At 57.7% G+C, this 25,624-nt stretch overlaps 4 protein-coding genes across 4 annotated transcripts; 2 read left to right on the plus strand and 2 right to left on the minus strand.

The window, feature by feature from the left end:
- The first annotated feature begins 2,390 nt into the window (after positions 1–2,390).
- On the plus strand, positions 2,391–8,236 carry KVR01_004076 (uncharacterized protein). Its single transcript, XM_044790185.1, has 5 exons — positions 2,391–5,003; positions 5,064–5,527; positions 5,586–5,861; positions 5,915–6,228; positions 6,289–8,236. The coding sequence occupies exons 1-5, from the start codon at positions 3,865–3,867 to the stop codon at positions 7,957–7,959; spliced, it is 3,864 nt and encodes a 1,287-aa protein (XP_044646240.1). The 5' UTR covers positions 2,391–3,864; the 3' UTR covers positions 7,960–8,236.
- A 671-nt stretch (positions 8,237–8,907) lies between these two features.
- KVR01_004402 (uncharacterized protein) lies at positions 8,908–10,600 on the plus strand. Its single transcript, XM_044791249.1, has 3 exons — positions 8,908–9,174; positions 9,420–9,866; positions 9,990–10,600. The coding sequence occupies exons 1-3, from the start codon at positions 9,087–9,089 to the stop codon at positions 10,214–10,216; spliced, it is 762 nt and encodes a 253-aa protein (XP_044646566.1). The 5' UTR covers positions 8,908–9,086; the 3' UTR covers positions 10,217–10,600.
- A 169-nt stretch (positions 10,601–10,769) lies between these two features.
- KVR01_004239 (uncharacterized protein) lies at positions 10,770–15,861 on the minus strand. The gene is made up of 4 exons (XM_044792162.1): positions 15,362–15,861; positions 14,971–15,292; positions 13,990–14,144; positions 10,770–13,904 (listed from the first exon to the last, which is right to left on the minus strand). The coding sequence occupies exon 4, from the start codon at positions 13,781–13,783 to the stop codon at positions 11,306–11,308; it is 2,478 nt and encodes an 825-aa protein (XP_044646403.1). The 5' UTR covers positions 13,784–13,904; positions 13,990–14,144; positions 14,971–15,292; positions 15,362–15,861; the 3' UTR covers positions 10,770–11,305.
- A 3,900-nt stretch (positions 15,862–19,761) lies between these two features.
- Positions 19,762–25,098, minus strand: KVR01_004816 (uncharacterized protein). Its single transcript, XM_044793142.1, has 3 exons — positions 24,090–25,098; positions 21,516–24,017; positions 19,762–21,467 (listed from the first exon to the last, which is right to left on the minus strand). Exons 1-3 carry the CDS (start codon positions 24,800–24,802, stop codon positions 20,279–20,281), a joined length of 4,404 nt encoding a protein of 1,467 aa, XP_044646980.1. The 5' UTR covers positions 24,803–25,098; the 3' UTR covers positions 19,762–20,278.
- Between the last annotated feature and the right edge of the window lie 526 nt (positions 25,099–25,624).

A 25,624-nucleotide genomic window follows, 5' to 3' on the forward strand; every position in this document is an offset into this window, starting at 1 on the left:
GTCATCAAGAGACTAACACTAGTTCCAAAACACAATGACAGATTGCATTCTTGCTCCGAGCTCGTGAGCGGAGATGGGGGAGCGTCTTGGAGCCCATCAGGCAAGACGCATGCCCGCACAACGTGAGCCACCTCGCCACTACCGCATCCGGTAACTCGGAGCCCTTCAGGTTCCCCACCAAAGGGCCGTCGACCCCGTCGACCCCGTCGTCCCCATGTCCCATGTCCCCATGTCCCCATGTCCCATTTTCGCGCCTGCGGGGGCACAACGAAGTGCCTACTGGAGGAGGCTAATTACATGTGGGTGTAGGTGTGGGTGCGTCTCTGTGTGCGACCTGATATCGGCTTCTCACCGAATGGCCCCGGGGTCCTCCTCAAGAGGTACTGTAACCAGCAATCGGATGTGGCACCGCAGACGGCGAGGTGCACCCTGGGACACAGCAGAAGCAGGGCATTTGATGTTGTGGATATTGGACGTTCCGATTGAGTTTTTGTTCACATTTTTGTCGTGGACAACAAACACGCTTCAAAATGAGATCTACAGTGGCAGCAAGTCAGCAAGATTGGGATGATGAGGTGGCTTTAGACATTGTCAATCTGTGTTGTGCTCTTATAATTTATTACTGTGACAGTGACAGACTCAGATTTGACACAAGCCACAGCTGTCTCTCCCCCCACAGATTGACCCAAACACATTCTGGACACTGGACAGCACGACAGGCAATAGCTCTTCGCCTGCAGTGGCGCAGGCCAGATAATGCTGTGCTACGATGTGGGGACAGCTGCTGGTCAAGTGCTACTACCCCACACGAGCAGTCACATACATGTAGACTACAGTAGTTAGTTCACTCTGGAGCTGATGAGCCGTGTCATTGATTGTCATTGATCGAGGCGGGGCCGGGACCATTCCGAGCGAAAGTTGGGCCGAGCATTTTTTTGCCTCCGCTGAGCAACCGTCTCATCATTGGGTCTTCCAATCTCGAATCCTAGGGATGGCATGCTTGTGTTGCTATAACAGACAATGCAGCTTCTTATTTTCTTTTGTTGAGAAGGTCTGACCGAACGCGACTGCAGAGGTATGATAGACGCGAAGAGCATCTCACATGTGCTCGTCAGCTCTCATCTGGTGGTTGGCCTCGTTTGTTGCACACCGGATGCGGCGAAATATCCCAGCAGTCTTGTTGATCGTCAACAGCCAAGCTGCGCAAGCTCCCTGCGAGCTACCCTCGGGAACAGGCCCTGCCGGCGCCACGCTAGCAGAGTGGCAGAGCGGGCTGGCGGGCAGAGCGGCAGACTGGCGCCTGTCTGTTTGTATTTGTTTTAAACTTTGACCTACTGTGTAGTCTGCACGAGCTACAGGAGAAGGTGTGCTATGTGCTATACTCGAAGCAAATAGGCGACGGCCACAGGCACGGCGCGCCGTAGGTACAGGGCCGTACCTGAACAGTCTCGCTCCTGGAGGCCTGGAGGCCCACGGCGATCCTTCAGCTTGGACTGCTCGGGCACTGTTGTGGAACTGTAATTGTGCATCTTGTCGGTGGCCGGTCGTCGCACGGGGCGCCATGTTGAGCAATGATCTCTGGTGTGGTTTATTACTGACTGTGTCACGATTGATGATGCAACAACTTTTTGTTATTTCTCAGTCCCTCCCTCCTCCGACGAAACGCCATGCCAACAACCGCCAATGCAGGAGCAGAGAGGGTTCACACCACCAGACAGGTACGACAGGGGTGCTGTCTGGTGGTTATAGTATGAAGGAACATGTTATAACGACATGGTTGGTGGCGTAACACGAGGCGACAAGTCGCTAGTGTAGTACTCCGTAAGCAAATAGACATTGGACATACGATGCAAGTGGAGATAAGAGGCCTGCCAGGCCTGGCTGCGAGGCTCATGATCAAAGACCTCGGATCCTCCAACAAACCGGCGGTACTGTAGAATACACACTCAGTCACACACTTGCGATATGATATGCTCGATACTCCGTACGTGCATGTACGACGCTACGATACGGTCCAGTACGGCAAGATACAGCACGGTCATATGGCGCCTTGGAGGCGAGGAGGGGGGCCTGGGCGGTGATCTGATTGGGCAATTGCCCCCATGCCAGGATGGGTCGACGGGCCCGCAAACAGGAATGATAGCTGGTGGACTGGTGGATAACATCATCGCAGGCTGGGTTGACCCTCGGTCAGGCCACTGAGAGCCTGCTCCGCACCGCCCAGCAGTGCCAGCACAGGGGTCCTGCTCCCGCCTTGGGTTGCTTGGTGCACTCGCCTTCAAACCCCTGGTCCCTTGTCCCTGCGTGGCCTTCCTGATATGACGCTGCATGGCAACAGGGCAACAGGGCAACAGGGCAGGAGCGAGGGAGAGAGACCACAGACAGACACAGACGCCCATGGGCATTGGCCGCCCGATATGGCGAATTCCCAACTTTTCCATGTTCTGACAGGCGGCCCTCTCTTCACTTTGTGCTGCTGGTCTCTGTGTCTGAACCGGCCTTGTACCTGACTGTACCTTGAGGTTCCCCGTCCCACGTCCCAAGTCCAAAGTCCTAGTTCCCAAGCAGTGCACATGTGTGGCCATCTGTCCAAGCTCCCATCCACCCATCCTTTCTCCTTCTCTTGCTTGCCTTACCTGCTGCATTCTCTAGCTGCTTCTGTCTTGTCTCCATCCGATCTTCCCATCTCGCACACCACACCTTAATTTTCATCATCCTCACACCGGCAACAAGAGAACCAACAACACCGGCTGTGTTGTATCTTGTCTGGCTGAGACTTGGTCGGCGGATGTGGCCACAGCTACGCAGTGCTGTGTACGGAATTAGATCCCGCTTCCTGCAACGATCCTACGATATCCAAGCCAACTGGACTCTCCCTCCAAGAGAGCACGTCCCGTCCCATTCCTCGGACTCTCGTGCAGTGTTCCGGATCCAGCTGGCTCGACTCTTTTTTTGGGGGGGTACTGAGGTGAATCGGCGGCGGCATATCCCATCCTGACTGTCGGTCCGAGGCCGCAGCTCCCGCAGACACCTTTTTGTCTCACCCGCCGATCGTCGTCACTGTCGAAGCTGAGACCCAGCAGCTCGAGCCCCGAGACGGGTGGTCGGATGGCCCGACTGTTGCACTTCTGATTCCGGTGGCCTCCAAGGCCCGGGAGAGTGAATGAGTGGGTGGAGTGAAAGGAGCGCCGTCGAGAGTGCTTGAACTCACGGCAGCGGCGGCGCAATCAAGGAGGAGTGTTGCCCTCGGTGTCTGGGTTTCTTGGTTTCTTGAATGCGGTGCCCCCAGCCAACATCACCTATTCCCATTCCCTCCTCGCACTACCCACCCCTCGGCGGCCCTCATCATTTCCGAGACGCACGACTCCTTACGTGGTGCAAAATCCCTTGGCTCCCTTCACTTTGAATTGTTTCTATATTCTACCTGTCACTGGGATCCTGGGCCCTCCCTCCGCCCTGCGGGCACCCTAGGCAGAGACATAACGCCTGCTCTCTCCCCCTGATATCTCTCGGCCGACCAGATATTATTCCCGCCTCCCCGGACTGCACCGATCTCATCCCAATCTCTCCTGGGGATATCCACCCTTCCCGCCTGCCATGGTCACTTCGCTCTGAAAGATTGCTTGAATCATCTGTACTTCCGACCCACAACCCGCACGGGAACTTATTCCAGCGGCTCGGGCCAGGAAGTGCACCTAGTCGGGACCCAGCCTGACGTCAATCCTACGAGAACCAATCTGAGCTTCCAACTGATATAGCTCGGATCGAACGCAGCCTTGCCCGTCTTTTCATGTTGGCTCACCGAAGAAAAGAAAAAAGAAATTTATGTTGAAACAGCTGTGATTTTTTGAAGCAATTATCAACATGGATCTGCTAAAGTGGAAGCGGCAGAGCTCAGCTCCGTCGCTGCCAGGCTTGGCCCTCGACTCGCCAACGACCACAAATTCCAGTCCCGCCGGTAGCTCACCAGCAAGCTCAATACACGAGAATAGAAATAGCGGTTTCTTCACAACTGTAAAGCGGAGCCTCAGCCGGGCATCTACCGCCCCACTCCTGGAACTGGAGGATGCCCCAACACTGGGATCACCAGGCCGAAAGGTCTTGCACAAGCAGAGAGGGTCCTTCTCCTCTTTCGACAGCATGCAGCGCAGGGGTTCCATCACATCCTCAGGGGCCAGCAGAATATCCAGGACATACTCCATGTCGTTTTCTTCCTCAAGATCCTCCACTATCGGGATCGATTGGAAGACAGCCATTGACTGGAAAACACAAAAGGTCGAGGCACACTGTGCCCTCGAGGCCGACCCCCAGGTCCTCCGCAGCAAGCCAACCTACCTGGTCGTCACCCAGGATTACATCGTCAAGATGAAGACCAAGAACGAGGCCCTCACAACCTTCCCCCAGATAAGCTCCGGCCAAGCCGGCAAGGAGAGCACGAGCCTGGTGCCCCCGCCGGAACCGATGCTGGTCATCCCCGTCCACATGGTCGTTTCCGTCTTCTTCGCCGAGAGCTCGCGACCGTCGTTTGGCATCGAGATATGGTGGAGGTCAAGCTCCGCCAGGGCCGCCTACAACAGCACCCAGATATTTTTCTGCCTCCCCAAGGAGCGCTCAGACCACATGGCCAAGATCTCCCAGCAGCTCAAGGCCAAGAACCAGGAGTTCCCCGAGGCGTCGCTCGTCCCGCTCGAGGTTGAAGCTCAGATCTTCAAGATCTTTGCCGAGGAGGAGCCCGGGTTCAAGACGTGCAAGCCAGAGATATTCCCCGTGGTCAGGAGGTCTTCGGTCAAGGACGATACCCACTCCAGCAAGCTGGACAAGACGCGCAAGGTCCAGGACGGCTCATCCTGGTTCCTGGCAGTGGGGAGGAACCTCTGTTATTTAGTTGAGGCTGGGCCCGGCTCGCCGCTGGACGTGAGGTACCAGTCTTTTGGCCTGGTAAACTTGGAGGCTTTCCGTGCCAACTGGACCATCCACGAAGAGCGGTTCGTGGTGAGCTTTCGGTAAGTCTGGTGGCTCTCGTGGTTAAGCAGCAAGTAGACCCTTTTCCTAACACATCACAGTGAGCCTTTCAAGCCTGCAGTGACCCTCGAGTTGGCCAGCAGGTACTACCGCCAAATAGTCATCACCTTTATGAAAGCAGATAGGTTCCTGAAGCCATGCTGGCCGACAACTCTGCAGACCATGGAAGTTTTCCGTGTGACAGGTCTCACGGATCCACAGCTTCTCATCCCTGGAGACAACTATGGGGGTCTCAGGCGGACTTTGGACGCATTTCTTGTCGCCTATCACTGTTCGCCGGTAGAGTGGGAGATCAACTGGAAGACTGCACTTGCCCCCGAGTTCCGACTGCTTCCGCTCAAGGCCGGAAATACCTATACCATTTTGCAGCTCCTGGCAGTCATGAGGTCCTTGCGATATAATGGGTACTTCAACTCGATCTCTTTCAATGGCGTCGACCTTACTGGATTGTGGGATAAGACGGATCTCCTAGGGAAGACGTCTATCCCATATATGAACCGCAGTTGTGAGTCTACTTCCACGGATATGATGCCGTCCTGGACGCAATGCTGACAATTTGACAGGCATTGCTCTTACTGAAGTTGAACTCGGCCCGGTAAAGTTCGGCTCACTCCTGCATCAAGAGTTGCACGGCCTAGCATTTTGCTCCGAGACCGTCCGCCAGATAGATTTCACCAACTGCTTCCCCGAGAACTCGGTTCGCAGGGAGATGTCAGCGTCCGGGAAATGGCCCGCCTTCTTGTTTCCCATACTGAACCTGCTGGAGCTGGGCCTGACAAAATGCAATCGACTGCTGCTGAGCGGAAACTACCTGCGCTCAGCAGATGTTGAGGGTCTGAGTAAGTGTCCTTGTATCTCCTGCATTAACTGCAACTCGCTGACTAGGTGACAGTCGAGGCACTGATGACCCAGACCGTTGAGATTCAAAGCCTCGATATCTCCAACTGCGGTCTGTCTGATCTTGCGCTGCGGGATATTTTTGAGGTTTTGTTCCATCAGGGACACTCGCTGCAATACCTGGATGTTTCTGGCAATCGCGGGCGGCTGCACGCCTCAGCGTTGGCCAATATGATGCAGGTTATATTCGATCTTCGGACGCTCAACGTCTCTGGCATCTTGATGGGCGATATTCCAGGTCCCTTGTTCTCCTTCGAGACACTCTCGCGCTTCGAGAACCTCGAGGAGCTGGACCTGTCCAAGTTCAAGGTAGGCTCGAAATCAAGACCTTTCAGGTTGTTGCTAGACAAGGCCGGCTGACAAGTTCAGATGAATGATGCAACTCTGCACGTTCTAGAGGCATTCCTCGCGCAGAAGCCGCTGCCCTGCGAGCCTCAACAACTCGATCGCGCCGACTCTCGCAACAAGAGCCCTATTAACCCAGCCTGCACGATCCGCAAGATCGCACTCAACAACTGCAGCATCAACGGCCGTGAGGCTGCCCGCCTCATCCGTGCCTTGAGTAGACACACGAATGCGCACCTGCATATCAGTGGCAACCCGCTCGAGGACGGGATCGAGGACCTGTGCCGGGCAATCTCGTCGACACCGGGGCCTGCAGGGTTGCACATGGATATGGTCGAGTTCAGGGAGGAGGCAAGCTTCGTGGCCCTGATGAAGGCGCTGTCGGTGAACCGGAACATCTCGTTCCTGAGCATGGCAGGGACAGCACCGATACCGCCGGCCGATGCGCCGTGTGGTGCCGAGGTATGCGAGGCGCTGGAGGATTTCTTCACCAAGAACACGTTCGTCAATTTCCTGGACCTGTCCGGGTACAGCGGCAAGCTGGACGAGGGCCAGCTGGGCAAGGGGTTCGCGCGGGCGCTGCGGGGCCTGGCGTCCAACAGCACGCTGACGCACCTGCGGATCCGCAACCAGAACCTTCACGACGACGTGGGCACGCTGGGCAGCGTGATCCGCCTCAACAACACGCTGCGCATGGTGGACTGCCAGGACAACAGCTGGAACCTGACGAGCATCCAGTTCCTGGCCAAGAGCCTGCGGCTCAACCGCAGCGTGGTCGAGTTCCCCTTCGAGCAGCGCGAGTATGACCGTGTCTGGCGGCGCGTGTCGGCCGACGTGCGCCGCCAGACCGGCATCAGCAAGGCGGCCATGGCCACCCAGAGCGGCCAGGAGAGCGCCCTGCGCGCCGCCCTCGACAAGCAGGTCCAGGAGCTCAAGGACACGGTGGCGCGCAACCGGCTCGCCCTGGAGATCAACTCGCCGTTCGTCATCGACCATGACGAGTCGTCGCGCGCCGGGCCGGGCGGCAAGGGCTGGCCGAGCCTCGAGCTCAAGATCCCGAGCACCAACCAGTCCAGCCTGCTGCCGCCGCACCTGACCGCCGCCAACCAGCAGCTGCTTCAGCCCGCGGCCGTGGTCACGGCGGCCACCACGCCCAGCCCCGCGCGCCTGCTGGATCTGGACCTCGACGCAGACCTCATGTACACCCCCGTCGACCCGCAGCACCAGCACCAGCACCAGCAGGCCCGGAAAGGGCCAATGATGCACCTGCACACCGTCCCCGCGACGGTGCGCTACGATGCCGTCGAGGTCGACGACGTCGCGGCGCCATACCACGTCGGCAGCGACGAGGGGATCCTCGAGACGCCGCCCGGCGGGCTGAGCCCCAACGAGGAGGCCGGCGCCGCGAGCCCCGAGGTCCCCGTGAGCCCGCGCACCCCGCCGCCGTCCGCACAGGCGATGATGATGGTGTCGCTTTCGAACGACAAGGGGGACGCGGCAAAGGACGCGACAAAGGACGCGACGAGGACGCCGCCGCCGCCGTCTCCTGCCGCCGGGTCTGGCCTGGCCATCTCGGGGAACTTGCCCCGGGCTGTCATGTCTGGGTTTGACTCTGGGCCTTACTTTGGGGGCCAGAACTTTATTGGGAGTCGATTTAAGGTTGTCGGTGGGCTTGAGGCTCACTTGGAGGAATAGGAGAGAAAGGATTGATGTACGGAACGAGTGTGGCCTTCGTGTTGTATTTGGGAACTGCAGACCTTGAAACTCGGTAATGTGGGATCGCATGGTGCAATATGTGAATTGGGGGGGGGGCACTTTGGTAATGCATGGTGGATCTAACGGCTGGCTGGCTGACTGCATTGGCGTTCATTGGTGTAAAAGCTGCTGTTGCTTTGTTTGTTTTTTGTGCGGGATTTAGAGATACCCTTTAGATACTTTATGTTTGGTCAGTCAAATTGTCTGTTTCGATTAAGTCTTGCACTATGATGGGTGAGCAGATTATGTGTGGACGAACCCTGTTCGGATGGTCGCTGTACGGCTATGGCATATGTCTTGTAGCCTCATCTATGATAGAAGAGCCTTCTACCTGTAAGGTTTACCCTCTTATGCGACGATTTCTTATAAGGAAACATCCTCCAGGATAATCGTCTTTAAAACACTTCCGTACAAAAGATTTGCGGAGCCTGTTTCTACAGAATAGCAAACCGGAGATTAGGATATTACTTAGGTAGTGCCGTGGTAAGAATACATGTGGTATTTATATCGAGAATGGCATCGAGTATGAACAATAAATCAAAGCTGTTTTATGTTGTAGTGCTTAGAGACGTTACTGTCGGCAACTAGAATTGTACACGGAGAGAAGTGGCATTCATTGCCCCCTGTCTGGCAACTGCAAAAGACGTCTTATACAGACTTACACGGTAGGTACGGAGTACCTCGGGAGGCTCACGAGTCAATACACACAGTGCTGGAGTACCTGGTGACAGGGGTGTGTCATGCGGCAACTTCTCGCTTGGCCGGGCCCCGGGCAGGTGGGGCGACCAAGGAAACAGGGGCATGACCAGGCGGGCAGGCGGGCAGCTCCGTCCATCTGCCCCTCACCCCGATCCGTCCCCTCCCCCACGCAATTGCCGCATTCCAGTCAGTCAGTCAACGCAGCGTCATCGCTCCCATCCACCCCCCGACTCCGACTCGGCCAGCTCAGCCTCACGACCAACGTCCCAACCACCACGCATGGTCCACAGAACACCTCGCCCAGACAAGCCGCCCTACCCAGTCAGCCTCGTAGCCTCGCCGACGCCTCGAACGCCCGAGCCACGAGGATGGAGAAGGCCGCGGAACCAAAGATACCGCACGAGTTCATCCTCGACGCCTTTGCCGACCCCACCTCGGTCCGAGATGTCGTTCGCGGTATGGCATCCATCTCCACACACACACCCGCACACCAAGCATATGCATGTCCATGTGCGCGCGGCTTTGCTTTTGGACCTCGGGCCTAGCCTCGTCCGTCACGACGCCGTGTCTATCGAGGCTCGGTGCTCCTGACAGTGCTCCTGACAGCGACAGCTAGCTCCCTTGGATGCCTTTGCCCTTGGCCCTCCTCCCACCCCACGAGACCCAAAGAAAATACTGACGTCGCAGTAAAACACAAACAGGTATCCTCCACACAATCTTCTTCCACAGATACTTCCCGACAATCACGCCCCAGACCCACGAGGTCCTAGACCTCACCCTCCCCTACGTCGCCGAGCCCGAGCTCGAGACCCTCATCGCCCAGCGCACCGCCACCCTGCTGCGCGAGCTCGACGCCGACAGGACCCAGCAGCAGCGCTCCTCCTCCCCGTCCCTGCAGCAGCAGGCCCGCGCCGTCGTCGGCGGCTTCCTAGGGTCGCCCTCGCCCAGCAGCCCCAGCCCGTGGGGCGGGGGCGGGGGCGGGGGCGGGGGCAACAGTAGTGCTGCCAACGGCGGCGGCCGGGGGCAGGTGTCGGTCCAGTTCATGGAGAAGACGCGGCGGCGCAAGATGTGGTACAAGGGCGACGAGGAGGTGTGCTGGGAGAGCTGGACCATCAGGGTCACGGTTGCCGAGCCCAGGACGGAGAATGGTGAGCCTTCTTCACCGCCCCCTTCCCCCCTTCATTGCGCATACTCCACGTACATGTAGCAAGCAAGCAAGCAAAAGCAGGACGAGACAGTCTTCTAACGCGGACATCCCCAACCAAATACAGAGCGCGCAAAGGTCCGCAAGGCCATGGAGACCACCCTCCTCACGACAGTCATGAAGATAATCACCTCCGTAAACAGCTTCAAGGACCACATCCCGCCCATAACCACGACGGAGACCAACCCCTTCCCCTACAACATCACAGTCAACCAGAAGGAGGCCGTCGGCGGCGCTGCCGTCGCCGCCACAGGCGGTGGTGGGTGGGGCGGCCGGTTCGGAGGACTGTACTGACAAGACGAAGACAAGACAAGACAAGACCCAGACCAGGCCGACGGGGAAATCAAATACTTGGCCCTCCCGCGTCGTATATCTTTCTGCTTTAGTTTCAACACTTTTTACGACTCTCGCCAACCGCTGGCTGGGTGCGGCATTCTGCGGTCTTCTTTGTTTCGAGGTTATAGAGACTGGGCGCGCGGGCTGCGGGCGTTTGGTGGCGTTTGCTGATAGAAGGAGATATGTTCCTGCGCGACTCGCCTGGACACGATATACACATGAGCGAGACAGTGACTCCATCCGAGTGCGGATGCTGGCTTGGTTGATTGCTCGGTGGCATAGGAGCCGAGCTAATGTAGATACCCATGCGATCACAACATGATACTACGTATATTTTGTCTATGTGTGGCGGCTACCATACCGAGGCACCCTCCGTTCAACATTGCTGATGTGACTCGGCTTAACGTGTATGTCTTGTGCCAATCTTATCCAGCACGGAAATAGGTCACATGGACATCTAAGAATCACACTCAGGGGGGGGGGGGGCTAGTTTGGCTACACTCAGGAAGCATGTTGTCAAAATAAAGCTCGATTATCTGCAGAGCCCAAGGCAGGCTGGCCGATCCAACACCCCTCCATGTACTATACTCAAACAACGCATCGGTTGGTGTGGTTGCCCAAGTCCTGTACCGCAAAACACAATATCCTTTCCATACCTGTTCGCACCATGCTATACCATCCATTATCCTGGGTTCCAAAAGGAGGGTATAGGAACCGTCCACATGTCCAGGACTCCGCGCGAAAAGTGACTGAAAAAGACCAAACCAAACCAAAAAATCAGAAGATGTGGCTCAAGGCCCATCGCAAGTAAAACAATATGCTCGCTCGCTAGCTAAAACCCGTATTCCCTTGACCATGGCCTGCGGGCGTTTAGGACGCCATGAAGAACTATGCCTGACAAGTAATTGTCGTGTGCATCGTGAGGTTCGTATGATTACTGTAACTCAGCTTTAGGGCCAGGGACCATATTCAACAACCCTGAGGCCCCGAAGTACCCCCAGGACAATTTGTCTAGCTTTGAAGGTGGCTGAAGAGGCCTGCAGGCTTCTAGCCAAAGCGATGCAGGGTAGCAGGGCCATAGGCCTCAGCACCGGCGGGGACTTCGCCAATGCTTCGGAAGGTTTGAGTGAGATCCAACGCGTTCGAGTCGTCAGATCCAAAATTTTCGAGATCTATCTCATTGTCCAAGCCATCCGCATTCTCGGAGACGATCCAGTTCTCTGAATCGTAATCTGGGAGCTTGCTAACGTCGGGCAAGTATTTGCTTGGGGATGAAAGGAGCTTGCTGGGGGATGCAAGATTCCATGCAGTATTCTCGTCGATAGGCGGGAAGAGGGGGAAGGCCTTCAGAGGAGACGCAAACTTGAAAGGAGAAGCGATCGGCTTGCGGTTCCGCCTATCACTCATGATTTCATCGAGCATTCTTCCGGCTGAGTTGGCCAGAGGAGACTCGGATTCTGGGAGCGACACCTCGTCCTCCCAGATGGCGAAGGACGCCTTGCTTTGACGACCAGGGAACTTCTTGTTGTAGTCGCGTACCTGCTGTGGCGTTTCAAGCATCTCTCGAATGTTTGCCCGAAGTTTGTCGTGTTGACGGATGGGTGATGTGTTGTACTTTGAAGTCGTCTTGGGAGGTGCAAGTGTTGTTGCGCCTGTGAGACGTGCCACAGACTTCTTCGTGTTGGCTGGTGTCTTGACAGCCGCGGGCAGCTTGGAAGGCGAGGCCCGGTATCGTAACGGGGAGCCTTTGCCAACAGGGGAGGAAGACGGCGGCAGCATGCGAGACTTGGGCTTGGAAGGGCTGACTGGCGAAGATGCGCGCAGCTTTCTGATGGCGTCTTCAGCGCGTCCGCCGCCCTGGAATTGGTGTATGTCCGCCTCAGATGAAAATACGGGCGGCCTTTGTTGGCCGTATCGCATGATCGACGACTCGAGATTGGTCATATAGCCACTATCAATCATTGAGCCGCGCTTGCGGTTGCCGGATGTGCGGCCGGACGAGCCCACCACCCTGGCAGTGCGGGTGGGTGTGTCGCTTGGGATAGAGACATGCCCGGAGATGGACGGAGGAGAAGAGCTCAATGTAGCGTCCAGAGAGTTGTAGTCCTCCTGGCGGTCATTGGCGGCTTCAAGTTCCTCGAAAGCCTGATCAGAGGCGGGAATAGTTGCATCTGAGGACAGTTCGGGCTGAACGGGCGCCGGCGGTTGCAACTTCGGCAGCGGCGGAAGGTGCAGCTGGAAATTAGACGGCTGAGGTGGCAACATTGGCTCTTGGTGAGGCGGAGGCAGAGCAGACGGCTCGAGACGGGCGGTAGAGGGCACTGCCATACTCTTGCCAAGGATAGCCCCCTCGGTGCCGGACCTCTCCTTCAGGTACACGTCGAGCAGCTCGCGCTCGTTCCCAGGGATGATGAGCCAATAGTTTCCCTTGCCGGGGTCATCCTTGGCCCGGGCCTGCTTTTCGAAGAACTTCTTGTGAAGGCTCAGGTTGTGTCGAATGCTGTTCTCCCAGGTATCGTCTTTGCGATAGTAGCACCACGTCGTCCTGATGAAGTCGTAGATCTGGGCCAAGGTCCGGCGTCGCCCAGGAGCCTTCCAGATTGCCAGTGCGATCATCTGAGCGTAAGTGTACGGAGGCTTGCTGTTTTCCTCGCCAGGGTCGACGGCCGGGAAGGACTCGGCATCCGGGATGGGCACAGGTGTGCGATGGCGTCCAGGTTCGTCCGTCTTTGATCGCTTGTGGGCCTTCCTAGGCGAGGTCGCTTCGAGGGTAGGGGAATCGGGCAAATGGCGCTTGGCAGCATTTGCATTCGGGTCACGCTGGCCAAGAGCACCGGGGGGCGTCTTGACACCGGATGGAGCTGGTAGCAAAGGCTGATTGCGCGACGATGGTGCAGCCACAGACTTTGATCTGACAATCTTTCGTGGAGTTTGTGGAGAGTTCTTGTTCATCGAATCCGTTGTGGGCGCCGGGCGGTTGGATACAGGTGGAGCCAGGACTGGGCCGTTGGAGATGAAGGGTGAGCCTGTCTTGGCGGGATTGGGAGCGAGAGATGGATGTGAGAAGGTCATATCTGGAGCGCTCAGGGCGGGGAATTCTGTGCTGTTGAAAGCACTGGTCGCTGGATCGTACAAGCCGTTGGCCAGATACTGCTCGGCTGAAGAATCGAAAGAGCCCGGGAAGGTCGCCGCTGGTAACCCGGACATATCATAGGATCCCGACGAGTTCATGTGGCTGGAGTCTTGTTGTTGGTCGAAGTGCTGGGCTGGCATCTGGTAGCTCATATCACCGAATAGGGACGGGCCAGAAGTCGACATCAGATCGAATGATGGCTCCGGGAGAGGCGAGTATGACTTCTTGTGAAAGCTAGGTTGTGAGCGACGGCGCTGACCCGAGTAGTTGGGCATGGGAGCGCTGTTTGGATTTGAGCCGGCAGTGAACGACTGCGAGTGGCCCCTGGCAGTGGGCAAAGACGGTCGCGCTGAGTTGGCGACGCCGTCGCCGTACCGGGCGTTGCGGACCATCGCTGGCGACGGTGGTGGACCTGCTTGTCTCAAACCAGGCCCGGGGGTGAGTGGCGTTGATCCAGGTGCACAAGGCGCGATAGTGATAGCTGATAGCGAGGAGAGCGGAGAGAGATTGCGACTTTGAGGTTCCAAAGTTAGTAAGTGGGATCAACGAGTTAACAGGTAGGAAGCGAGAGGTTACTCTGCTCAAAGAGGGGAAATACTTTTAATTAGCAGCTGGCAGTGGGGCGCCCCAGGCAAGGGAGGATGTGCCAGATAGGGTAGCGGTAATGAGCAGAGGATTGGATGTCTCGGGCGAGACGGTCGAATTCCGGTTGATTGAAGGCGGGTTGGCAGCACCAAATCGTACTTATGGAGGCTGTGGACGGTGTGAGCAGGAGTCGTCGAGGGCGAGAAGCAAGAGGACAGCAGCAGGACGGGCTGGTGGAAGCGTGGGAGCGTGGTGAGAGTGACGACGGGACGATGGGTGGGATGGAGGAGCAAGACGGGAAATGTGGGAAGCAGATGGTACAGCGTGGTATGGGGTACTTGAGCCGGGCTGTAGCGACAAAGTGGGCACCTAGGCACTAGGATAGCGGGCAGCTGGTACGGTACATGCAAGTTGCGCCGTCCAAGGATACCTTTCCTATGCACTACCCGGGCAGGTACGGCGCAGGGTTGAGGTAAGGTTGGCACTGACCTGGGCGGCAAGGAAGGGGGGGCCTGGCCTGCCTTGAAGCGAAGCTTGGAAGACCAGGGAAGAGCGGAGGGGAGGGGGATTGCACGCGGGAGACGGCGGGCAGTGTGGGCAGATGAGATTGACGAGACGAGGACTGGGATATTATGGAGCAGCGACGAGGTGATGGAGTTGGGCCTCGGACTCGACCAGACTCGAGTCAAGCCCACTCAAGTTCAGTTCAAGTCAGGTCGAGGCGACGTGAGTTGGGCCTGCAAAGCATGGAGTACAAGCAGACTCAGACTCAGACTGGCTGGCTGGCTGGCTGGCTGGCTGGCTGGCTGGCTGGCTGCTCTGGACCTGGCTCTTCTTGGGAGCCGATAACAAGAGAGATGAAGCTGACATGAGGCTTGGGTGGAGCAGACGAGCAGATCAGGCAACGCCGGTGCCCAGAGCAGAGCAGAGCAGAGCTGAGAGAGGAAGACTGACTGACTGGGACGAGTCGACGAGAGTGGACAGCGGCACTTACAAGAAGAGGACCCACTGTCAGCATTCCAACAAGACCAGGGTTTGTTCAGTCCAGCCTTGGGCTGACAAGTGCTGAGAGTATCTGGCGATTTATGGGCTGGTTGCTTTGAGCAGATTACGCTCTGGTGGGACTCAAAACTGGTTTGCTGAGAGCAAGCACCGAGCAATCCAATCCAAAAAAAAACCAAAAATCAATCGAGGGTTGAACGGGACGAGGGTGAGGCAGGAGAAAGTGTGTGCGAGCGTGTGCGATTGTAGGTGTCGAGAGGAAAGTTGTGCGCGACGGCAGGACGGCCAGTCGATGTCGAGATATCTGGTGAGACCTATCCAGTTCAGTCCAGTCCGTCCAGTCCACTTGCAGTCAGTCCAAAGCCCAGGTCAGCAGAACCCACCTGCGACAGAGAGGCGCCAGTCAAAAAAGAAGCAGGGACGAGCGAGACAGCAGACGGGATGGTCGATGGATGGGTGGATGGGTGGATGGATGGATGGATGATGGATGATGTGTGCAGGGGGGAGGAGCTGATGGGACGGGCGCAAGAGCAGCAGCAGCAGCAGCAGCAGCAAGAAGGACCTAGCGGACAGGGGATCGCGTGCAGACAGATAGAACAGAGGGCAGAGGTGCAGGGTGCAGGGGTGCAGGACATGGCCTGGCCCGGTGGGGAAGGAGCTGCAATGCGTCACCCAACGATTGGCTGGCGGGGACCCGCTGTGCGACGCGACAATGCGTGCCGTTCGTGATGGATTCTAATGTGGGAGGGTGGATGTGACGAAACAGGACAGAGCAGGCAGAGCGAGATAGGCTTGATAGGGCAAGATGGCAGAGGGCAGCCACATGCAACTCCAAGACAGCCCAAGGCGCCGCATGAATACAGCTACTGCACTCTGTCAACCGCTGAGGCCCGATCGAGGGCCGACGCTCGAGGACTGACGACCAGTCCACGGCACAGCCGACCGTCCACAGCAGTTGGCGCTCGTCTGCTGGAACCTGCGACGCTTCACTGCACTGCCCAGGTGGTGCAACAATCATGTACTATTGGAGTAGGTGCCACAGTATGATCGGCCTTGGGTGCAACCTGCCAGCCTGCCAGGCCCTCTCCTCGAGAGGGTGGTACAAGCGCTTAACAAACCAGGTACGGAGTACAACCATCAAGATCAAGCAGTACTGTGGTAGACAGGCAGGGCTGGCAGGGGCCCAGGCACAGGGAAGCCGTTCTAGAGCACAATTAAACTCGTAAGTGGTTGCATGCCTCTGCCGTCCAAATCTCCTGGAAAAAGTCACCCATGTAACCGTCTCTTGTCCATCACGACTCGCGAGGCGCCCTTCCTCTGGTCCAAGACTCCTTATCGCTGCGGCTTGCACGGGACCCAACAGCACACCTTACCCACGACTTTGACTCCCCCAAGCCCGCCCCGTCAGCCCGCCAGCCCGCCAGCCCGTCAGGTTACTCCCGAGGAGGCCCCCATCGTGTTGCAGCACGCCAAAGCAACTCTCGTCCACTTGGCCCGACCTCGACCCCACGAGCCATGCGACTCTTGTGCTGTCCGTCCTGTCGTCCCGACGCAGGTCCAGCCAGCCATCCGACCTGAAACTTATCAACTGGCCCACTCTGTCTGTTTCTCTCCTCTTCCATCCGCGACTCGTCTCGACTCGACTCGTCTCCTCTCATCTCCTCTCCTCGTCTCTTCCAGCCTTCTTCTTCCCTGCCAGCGCATCGCTGCTCACGACACGGGTGCGCACATGGAAGCCCAACCAGTGGATGTCAAATGATCGCCTGATAGCCACGCCACGAGGAATCCAGGGGACACCCCCGTGAGGCCGCCCCCTCCGGCCCCTCCAGACCTTCGTCCCACTGCCTGACTGCCCATCATCTCGAGGCTTGCCGGCGCAAATTCGCATGTTGGCCCCATGCCGAACTTTGCTGGCCGTCAGATCGAGATCTGTCCAAAGACGGACGCTCCTCATCAAAACCCATGCTTGACACCTGCCCGACCAACCGACCTGCCGACATGCGCAGATCCCTCCCTCCGCCGGCGCACGGCGCAAGGGGCGCTTGCTACCAGAACTACACTACTACCCAGATGCCAGACCACCTAGCCTTATTAGCCTTGGCTAAGCTGGCGAGATTTGGGAAAATGCTGCACTCTAGTCTAGCACCCAATGAACCATGTCTTCCGACGAACTCGGCCTATTTCTCCTAGCCGTTTCATGCGTTGGCAGGCTGAGCGGTCCATCTTCCCGGCTTTTTTTTTTTTTTCCTTGTCAGTTTTTTTTTCTCCCTCTTTGGTTCCCATCGTGGTTCTTCTCGAGTCCATGCGCCTGGGGCAGATGCTATTCTGGCTGTCTGGACGAACCCCGGCAGCTTGACGGTATCCACCCACGCGAGTCTTCTTTTTCGGTATCCACCGGATCGACGATCGCTCGCTCGGCTGTGCCGTTGGAATCGAGCCCGAGCGTCCCCCAGCCGGAGCCCAAACATTCCAAGGTTCTGGAATTCTACCGTACACTACGGGGCACAGTAGGCATGGTAGGGCACACTACGGCAGGGGTCGGCAGGCTAGTTAGTCTTCTTAGTCTTCACAGTGACAGGGTGATCCACAGTATCATCGTGGAATCACGAAAGAGTCATCGCCTGATGTCCCCATTCTATTCTGCATGAGCCACACTGGATCTACACTACTGCGGTACAACGGACACATCGATGCAGCCTCTGCTCCGGACAGACCAAAAAGAAACTTGAAACACACAAATGAGGGGGGGATGTCGTGGGTTGCATTATCAACTCATGTCTGGGCAGTGGGCACACAGACGCCCACCTGCACCTGCACCCTGCACCTGCAGCCCCCATCTCCGTCCCGCGAACTGGGGCAGAGGATGGATTGTCAGAGCGCATATCGCACATGCAGCCTCCGACTCGACGTGTCCCGGGGTCATTTGCAGGGCCCTGGTCTTGTTGTCTATCACAGTCGCATCCGTGCCAAAAAGTTTCGAACCCCGATTATCAGTGCGCCGCTGCAATCAATATAGCGGCCGGGGCCTCAGACTGCCAATCTGCCAAAGTGTTTGCATCGTCCGTGGGAGTCCCAGGCTCAAAAAGAGAGAGGGACCACCACATTTCTGCGCCGGCCGTTTCATACCGACTGAGCGGTGAAGTAGTTGCAACCTAATGTTAATTATCTCTTGCGTAGCACGAATCCGAACCAAGCCGTCAGGGCCGTCTGGGCGTGGCATGTGAGCCGGTGCAAAGATACCACCAGGCCACGCCCATGGACACCAGTTGGCAGCTGACAGCTCGCCAACGCACTTAAAACTCGCCGGACGTCTGGACGAGAGGGGTTGAGGAGGACGATTAGGCCGCTTTGTAGGCCTCCCCAAGCCGCCACGGGGCGCATGGCGCAGGCTCACGCCTTTGTTATTCCCAATGTTTACTCGGACCAGGGAGCTGAGACGCGTGCGTTTGGGCGCCCTCATGGCCCCCAGAGGCCGCGATAAAACTCGAGATATCCGGCCCTGATTGTCCCCGCCGGTTCCAGAGGCCCATGCGCCCATCTAACGGCCACCTCTGACCTCGCTGCCGTCCACTTGCCGAAGGACTGTGACGTCGGACCCCGCAGATCAAGGTTGGGATGAAGTCGCGCGTCGCGCCCGCAAGTCGCGACGCGTGATCTTGGCGCGACGGCCGCGAGGACATGGGACCCTTGCTAGTCTGTCCAAGTTACTCCGTACCTGCTCTCGCAGCTCCTAACCCTGCTTGCCCACCTACCGAGTTGATCACAAGCTGCACCGCCCGGCATCCATCCCACCTCAGGGCCATGCAAGCACTTACACAGTCCACCCGGATCCCCACGAAGCCGGTATGGAAAGATAGAATGGCGACACAAGAAAAACAAAATTCCCCGATGGAAAGGTAATTAATCCTGCATGCAGGCTTCCTTCCAAAGCCAAATCCACTATAGTGCGAACCATTGCGCCATCCATCAACCTTCACCAACGGCAAACCCCTTTTTGCCCTCTCTCTCTCTGGCTCTCTCGTAAAACTCACCTTCCAGAAGCCAGATTGATCAAATCCTCCGCTTACCCTGTGCCGCACCCAATCTCAAAATCGACCCATCAAGACCCTCACAAGTCCATTCCTTTGGAAAAAGGTTCAGACCATAGTGCGGGGTACACGCCCAGCTACTATTTATAACCCGACCCAGATATTAGATCAACCATCACCAACAGACAGTACAAGTACACAGTCCGATCCATCCATCCATCCATATCAAGGTAAATCCATATCGAAAGCAGACCAATCCGTATGGCCCAGTCTGCCTACGTACATGCAGTATGCAGTCAGACAGCCACTACTACCAAACATTTCCAAACAAAAATAATATGTGTAATTTCACCTACATGCGCCACCACGAGAGCTGAGCTGCACGGCCCGGGGGGGAGGGTACCACCAACCTGCCTGCCAGCCCGCAGCAGCAGGAGGAATGTTTCTTGACGCAATTGACCCAGCGGTTGATGAGCGCCAACGTTGACACACAAATTTGAAGTAGGTCATCTCGGCATGCCGATAATTGTAGGTAGCAAGTACTAGTAGTAGTAGATATCAACAAATCGTAGTCGATAGTGAAGTGCTGCCTTGCAGCTCAACCGTCCACTAGTGCAAACTGCCGACGATATACATGGATTTAGATGCAGCATGCGGTATCTAACAAGAGAGCAAGAACGAGAGGCTCTGCGTTGATGGTGACACAAATGCAACAAATAGACATACATCACGTGGGACAAGTGTGGACTTCGACGTGCACGTAAACTTGCTGAGGCTTCATGAATCGATGCTATAGTATACACAAGATGCAGGACAGCAATGAGGACAGCAGAAACAACAGTAAAAAACACATTAAAAGCAGAAACGACAGTCTGGTCCCCTCGTCCTGCCCCAATTCTTCCTCTATTGCTGCGTCCCTCATCCGTCTTTCTCGATCTCATGCTTGCTCCAGAATCCAACCAGGGACACGCGAGAGTCTCACCTGTCGATGATAGACACCTTCTCTCTAGATAGGCACCGTCTCTCTGCCTAAGCCCCATCCTGGACCTCCTCATACCAATCGTCCACCAAGTCCCGCGCATCATTAACACAAGCCAGATACTTCCCAACGTCAACGATCGATTCGCTATCCCCAGACAGCCTTCTCGCCTCACGGACACAGTCGAGGTAATCCTCAACATCAACAACTTCCCCATCATACTCTGAGCTCTTGAATGTCACCCTCTTCTTCTTCTTCCTCCCCCGGCTTCTGGGTGGCTCCAAATCACACTTCTAATCCAGCACCCGTCCAGCAACAGCCGCAGCACTCTTATCCTTAGTAGTGGTCTTCTTCAAGGCCCTGCCCGCCTGGATTTCGCCCAGGAACCCAGCTGGTCGCCCACCTGAGGGGGGTGCCGGCGCCGGAGGACCACCGGCTGGGGGTGGGGGTGGAGGAGGGGGTGCCATCCCTGGGATAGGAGGCGGCGGCGGTCCAGGGGGTGGCGGAGGTCCAGGCGGCGGCGGGGGAGCGCCACCTTCCGTTGGCATCGGGGGCGGAGGTGGTGGAGGCGCGGCGGGCGCTCCGCTCGGCTCGGGACTTGCGACCTCAGGCATTGGAGGAGGCGGTGGTGGCGGCGCGGCTGGTGCGGGCGAATCGGTCGTCTCGGGCGCCGGCTCCGGGGCTGGAGGAGCAGGAGGTGGGGGAGCGATCGGAGAGCTTTGGGCCGGTGAAGCCTTGTTATCCATGGCAGACAGCGGCCGAGGAGGGCCCATGGTGCCGAACAGGATCGACGCCAGCGCTGCAGCTCCCTGGCCTGGCCTATCGTCATCGTCCGAGTCGTCGTCGTCCTTGTCATTGTCGCTTCCCCAGTCGTCGCTATCGGCGCGTGTGCGAACAAAGGGCTTGGGCGGCTCAGCGGGGCCGGCAGACTTGGCCTCCTGGGTCATACGGTGGAACGGGTTGGTCGACTCCGCAGGTGCAGCTGGGGCCGCTGGCTGAGGCGGCGCGGGCGGCGGGGCGGCAGGAGATGCCGCAGGTGAATCAGACGGCTGGGTCATCATCTTGAAGAATGGGTTGCGGCTCTCTGAAGAGTCCGTGGGAGGGCTGACCACAGGAACAGCAGGTACGCTGGGCGGCGTGGCCTTGGGCTCCAGCTCTTGGCTGGCAACGGTGGGAGTCGACTCCTGTGGCGTGATTTGCTGAGGCTGGTCATCGTCGTCAGAAGAACTGTCGTCGTCGTCCATGGCCTGGAGTTGTCGCTGAAGTTCTTCTTCGCGCTTCCGGGCCGCCTCGATCTCAGCACGTCTTGCAGCCAGCTGGGCCTCCTTCTCCTTGGCCTCGGCAAGAGCAGCCTTCTTCTTGCGCTTCTCTTCGTCCTTCTTGAGCTTGCCTTGGCGGACTTGCTCCTCCAGAGCTTTGAGGCGGGCATCGGCCTCTGCACGCTCCCGAGCAAGCTCGTCTTCTTGTTCCGCTGCTTGTTGTCTGCTGCCATTAGTATATCCCGTGGAATTGGAACTGTGATGCACATACTCGAGCTCTTGCCTCTCCTGGCTTTCCTGCTGGCGTTCCTGTTCGAGACGCTCCTCCTCCGCCCGCCTCGCGGCACCGTCATCCTGCTTCGGCGCAGCCTTCCTGCTTGGAGGCGCTGGTGGGGCCTTCTTGCCCTGAGACTGAGGGGTCGGCACTCCCATCTCCTGATCGAGGCGAGCCTGACGCTCCGCATCTCGGCGGGCGTCCTCCTCCTCAGCTTGGCGAAGCTTCGCGGCCCGTTCGGCACGCTCACGCTCCATCCGCTGGGCGGCGGTCTCACCAGGCTTCGAGGGGGCTTTGATCCCGAGCGCTGCAAGACGCTCGGCCATACGTTGCTCAGCTTGCTGTCTGATGAAGGCTGCCCGCTCCTCTGGGGTCTTGTAGGCCGAGTACGACCCTCCAGCAGTCGGTGTAGCGTTGCGAGAGCTGGGAGCTGGGCTTTCCGCAGGAGCTGCCGGCTCGGCGGCACGGGCGGGCTGAGCAGAAGCGGGCGTTTCCCTGCGCCGGTCCTGGTTACGCACGCGTGCTGCTCTGCTCTCTCGTTGCAGGTCGAAGATGAAATCCCTGACCTCATCCTCCACCCCGAGGGCGTCCTCCCATCTTCGCTTTTCGTGCTCGTTCGAAGCAGATGGTGCACCTTCCTTGAGCGCGTCTTCGAGTCCTCTCGCGAATTCGCGGACACTATCTTCGACATCACGAACCATGCGCTCGTTGTTCTCTTTCTCAGTACGGATCTTGAGGTTCTCCTCCTCGAGGCGCTTGGATGCATCCCCGTCATCAAGACTGGTCTCGACCTTCCTGCCCGTGAGCGCTGCCGTGCGTTGCTGCATCATGGCCTTGGCCCGGGCTTTGAGTCTGTCAGACTCGGTGATGGCACCTCCCGGGCCGGTGCCCACTATATTGCTAGCACTGCCTGGGTGCGCTTTGGCGTCTTTCAAGCGGAACAACTCGAGACGGGCGTCGGCAATGGCCTTCTCGGTCTTCCTGACCTGGGATGCGAGGTCGGGGATCTTGTCAGTGAAATTCTGGAGTTGTCGCTTGAGCGCCCGCCTCTCCGCTTCCGAGTCACCGCCGGTCGCTTGGGCGTCGGGGTGGGCATCGATGTCTTCTTGCGCCCGGCGGATGCGACGGTACAGCTCGTCAGCTTCGCGGCGGTCCCGACGATCCAAAACATCGTCCTCTTCCATATTCTTCTCGTCCTTGAAGTCCAATGAATCAAGAACGACCTGCTTCTCTCGAATCTTCTTGCGAAGCTGATCCAGCGTCAGCTCCTCATTTGAACCCACAGATGCGGGCGAGTCTGGTCTAGGAGATGAGCCGCCTCCCATCCTACGGCGAGCGCTGGATCGATAGCCAATGGCCTCATCATTGTTCTTGAAAACGGTGGCATCCTTGCGTCCGCCACCAAGACCACCACCGGCACCACGGAAGGAGTGAGTTTTGAGATAGCTAACACCCGTCTTTTGCGGGAGCAGTGCAGCACCGGAGTTCTTTCGGAGCTCAGATTCGTCATTCAACATGTTCTTGAGCGTGCCTATAGACTGGCTAAAATTCCTTGTAGAAGGCGGCACCAGCTCCGGAGGTAGCTGGTTCGGTAGAGGGTAACCGTTCAGTTTGCGGTAAATCAAATGCATAGCAACGGCGAACTCGTCCAGGTTCAGCCTGCCCTTGTTACCGTGGTCAGCGAGGGTCCAGACACGCTCCAGGTCAGGCTTTTCAAGACCGCTCTGGCCAAAGATCTCAATAGCTGCGTCACCACCAATGAAGCCCTTGTGGAGTCCGTCCCATGCGTTAAACAGTTGGTCGTATCTTTTCTTTTCTTCCTTGGTGATGGCCCATGGGATCACTGCATTGCCTTGCAGGCCCGCAGTCGTGAAGTTCTGCTGCTCACGACCTTGCTGTGGCATCATCCTGGCTTGCAGGGCATCAATGTTGGGAAGGCCAGAAGCTGGAGCATTCACAAGACCCCATTGACCGGGCATGCCCGTGGGCTGTGCGTTCAGAGGCGCTGCCATACCGCCGGGTGTAGAGTTCGAGCCATATCCGGTGGGCATGGGGGGCATGGGGGGCCGCGGCCCGTTGTAGCCCGTGGCCTGAGGAGCACCAGGAAAGCCGGTCTGCTGGGGCTGGAGACCTGTGGGCTGTGCCATGAATCCGGTCTGCTGAGGCTGTTGTTGCTGGCCAGGGAAGCCAGTCTGTTGAGGCTGCTGCTGCTGAGGGAAGCCGGTCATCTGAGCCTGGAGCAGCTGGGAATTGGACGCTTGTGGCTGCGGCGCCTGGATCGTGGGCGGCGTCGCAGTACTCTGTCGAGTTGGGCCGTTGGCCGCCTCCTCCGCAGTGTTGAAGTTAATAATGTCGACCATACTAGATACTTCATTCTTGATAACATCGGGAAGCTGTGGAGGAAGCTGTCGGCCTGTCATTTTCAGGTTGCAGAGGTACATAGCCAAGGCGAATTCGGGAAAGTGTAGCTGTCCGGAGCGGGTGGTATCTGCCAGAGTCCTACGGTGGTGCGGTTAGCTCAGTGTTCGTCTCTCTCTCGCTCCCGTGCAAGCTTTCTCTTTTTGTACATACCAAATGTGTGACAGAGCGTCTCCGTCCAGCCTTGAACGCATCAGCAGGTCCCTTGCCTTCTCGCCCGACATGGTAGTGTCATTGTCGCCCACCGCCGACTTGAACAGCGTCTCGAACTTGACTTGATCGGCCGCCGTGATGAAGCCCAGCCGGATGTTGGGGATCTTGTTCGACTTGGGCGCCGGGGCGCTGCTCGCAGCCGGGGCCGGGGCGCCTCCGGTGCGGAAGGACGCTGCCATCTGGCTGAACCCGGTCGCCTGGGGCTTCATCGGGGTCGGCGGCCCCTGCTGAGAGGCAGGTGGCTGCTGGGGGACCTGAGTCGGAGTGGCATTGAAAGAGCTCTGGGGTTGCTGCTGCTGCTGCTGCTGCTGAAATTGCTGTTGAAACTGCTGTGGGATAGCAGGCATGGGCGGAGCGCCGGTCTGGAAAGGCTGCTGCTGAGGAGCAGCCTGGCCGGGGAAGCCGGTGAACTGTGGCTGAAGCTGGCCGGGAGCTTGAGGCTGGGGTTGCTGCAGGCCCGGGTATCCGGTGTACTGCTGTTGGAGGGGGGCCTGGGGTTGACCGTAGCCGGTGGGCTGAGGAGCGAACGGACTCGGCTGCTGTCCGGGCTGCTGGCCCGGCTGGCCAAAGGAGTTTCCATATTGTTGTTGAGGTTGCGATCCCGGGCGGAAACTATTGCCTCCGCCGAGGAAGGAATTGGATTGGGAGTACATGCCGTCGGCGTCGACGTCGTCCGAGGGACGATGGGTGGACGGGTGGACGGGGGTTGGCGGATGGAGTTGTCGCAAGAGTGGCTGGCGTGGCGGGTCTGGTCTCAATGACGTTCGAGAGAGAGAGCCAAAAGGAGAGAGACACAAGGTACTGCGAGTAACAAAGCAGTAAGAATGCTCAATGACAGAGCTCTAATGTGGCAGCCTGCCACCCCAAATCACAAGGCGCCGCGCGATGCGAAGCTCGATAACACCAAGATGGTGAAGAGGAGAGGAAGCAAATAGGAGATGGAGGTTGGGCGTGGGCGGGCAGGGCAGAGCGAACTGGACAGCTTCTGGAGTTGCGTAGCCTAGCGAGATGGCCGTTGCGTCGGTTGTTTCCTCTTCTGTCTTAGCCATGTACCCAGGTGGACCCGCCCCAGTGGGCGGCTGCGACTGCCCAATCTCCACTACTACTGCCACTTTACCACCTGCGCAGGCAAGCAGGGCACTTACACGGTGCCAGGGTGCGTTGATACTCTGGAGCTCCATCAATCTAAAGTGCTACCGTCGAGTGTTTTATATTCTAACATGTATGTGCATACACGACTCGCCCTTCCAGTTTCATCACACAAAATCCAACTCTTTCGGCAACGCAAACATCTCACGTATAAACCAGCCCAGCTCCTGTGAGCAAGAGCCAGATAACAAGACTACAAGTAAAAGCCTTGTTCTCTGACCGAGGGTGACGAGCCAAGATGCTAATATCAGCAATGCCCGCAAAGCTCCAGCACATGATGAGGATCCCCAGCGCCCTCCTCTGCCCGTCCAAGGCGAGGGCAAGGA

This window comes from Diaporthe batatas (assembly GCF_019321695.1).
Source record: "Diaporthe batatas strain CRI 302-4 chromosome Unknown Contig00004, whole genome shotgun sequence".
Taxonomy (NCBI): Eukaryota; Fungi; Ascomycota; class Sordariomycetes; order Diaporthales; family Diaporthaceae; genus Diaporthe; species Diaporthe batatas.

What these genes read in the sequence shown, in the direction of transcription:
- KVR01_004402 (XM_044791249.1), top strand. Translation starts at nt 9,087, where the DNA reads ATGGAGAAGGCCGCGGAACCAAAGATACCGCACGAGTTCATCCTCGAC. An exon ending in GGTCCGAGATGTCGTTCGCG is followed by an intron (nt 9,175 to 9,419) that starts GTATGGCATCCA and finishes AAACACAAACAG; the next exon opens with GTATCCTCCACACAATCTTC. An exon ending in CGAGCCCAGGACGGAGAATG is followed by an intron (nt 9,867 to 9,989) that starts GTGAGCCTTCTT and finishes AACCAAATACAG; the next exon opens with AGCGCGCAAAGGTCCGCAAG.
- KVR01_004239 (XM_044792162.1), bottom strand. Translation starts at nt 13,783, where the DNA reads ATGGTCCGCAACGCCCGGTACGGCGACGGCGTCGCCAACTCAGCGCGA.
- KVR01_004076 (XM_044790185.1), top strand. Translation starts at nt 3,865, where the DNA reads ATGGATCTGCTAAAGTGGAAGCGGCAGAGCTCAGCTCCGTCGCTGCCA. An exon ending in CGGTTCGTGGTGAGCTTTCG is followed by an intron (nt 5,004 to 5,063) that starts GTAAGTCTGGTG and finishes AACACATCACAG; the next exon opens with TGAGCCTTTCAAGCCTGCAG. An exon ending in AGCAGATGTTGAGGGTCTGA is followed by an intron (nt 5,862 to 5,914) that starts GTAAGTGTCCTT and finishes ACTAGGTGACAG; the next exon opens with TCGAGGCACTGATGACCCAG.
- KVR01_004816 (XM_044793142.1), bottom strand. Translation starts at nt 24,802, where the DNA reads ATGTACTCCCAATCCAATTCCTTCCTCGGCGGAGGCAATAGTTTCCGC. An exon ending in GACGCTCTGTCACACATTTG is followed by an intron (nt 24,018 to 24,089) that starts GTATGTACAAAA and finishes GCACCACCGTAG; the next exon opens with GACTCTGGCAGATACCACCC. An exon ending in CAGGAGAGGCAAGAGCTCGA is followed by an intron (nt 21,468 to 21,515) that starts GTATGTGCATCA and finishes TAATGGCAGCAG; the next exon opens with ACAACAAGCAGCGGAACAAG.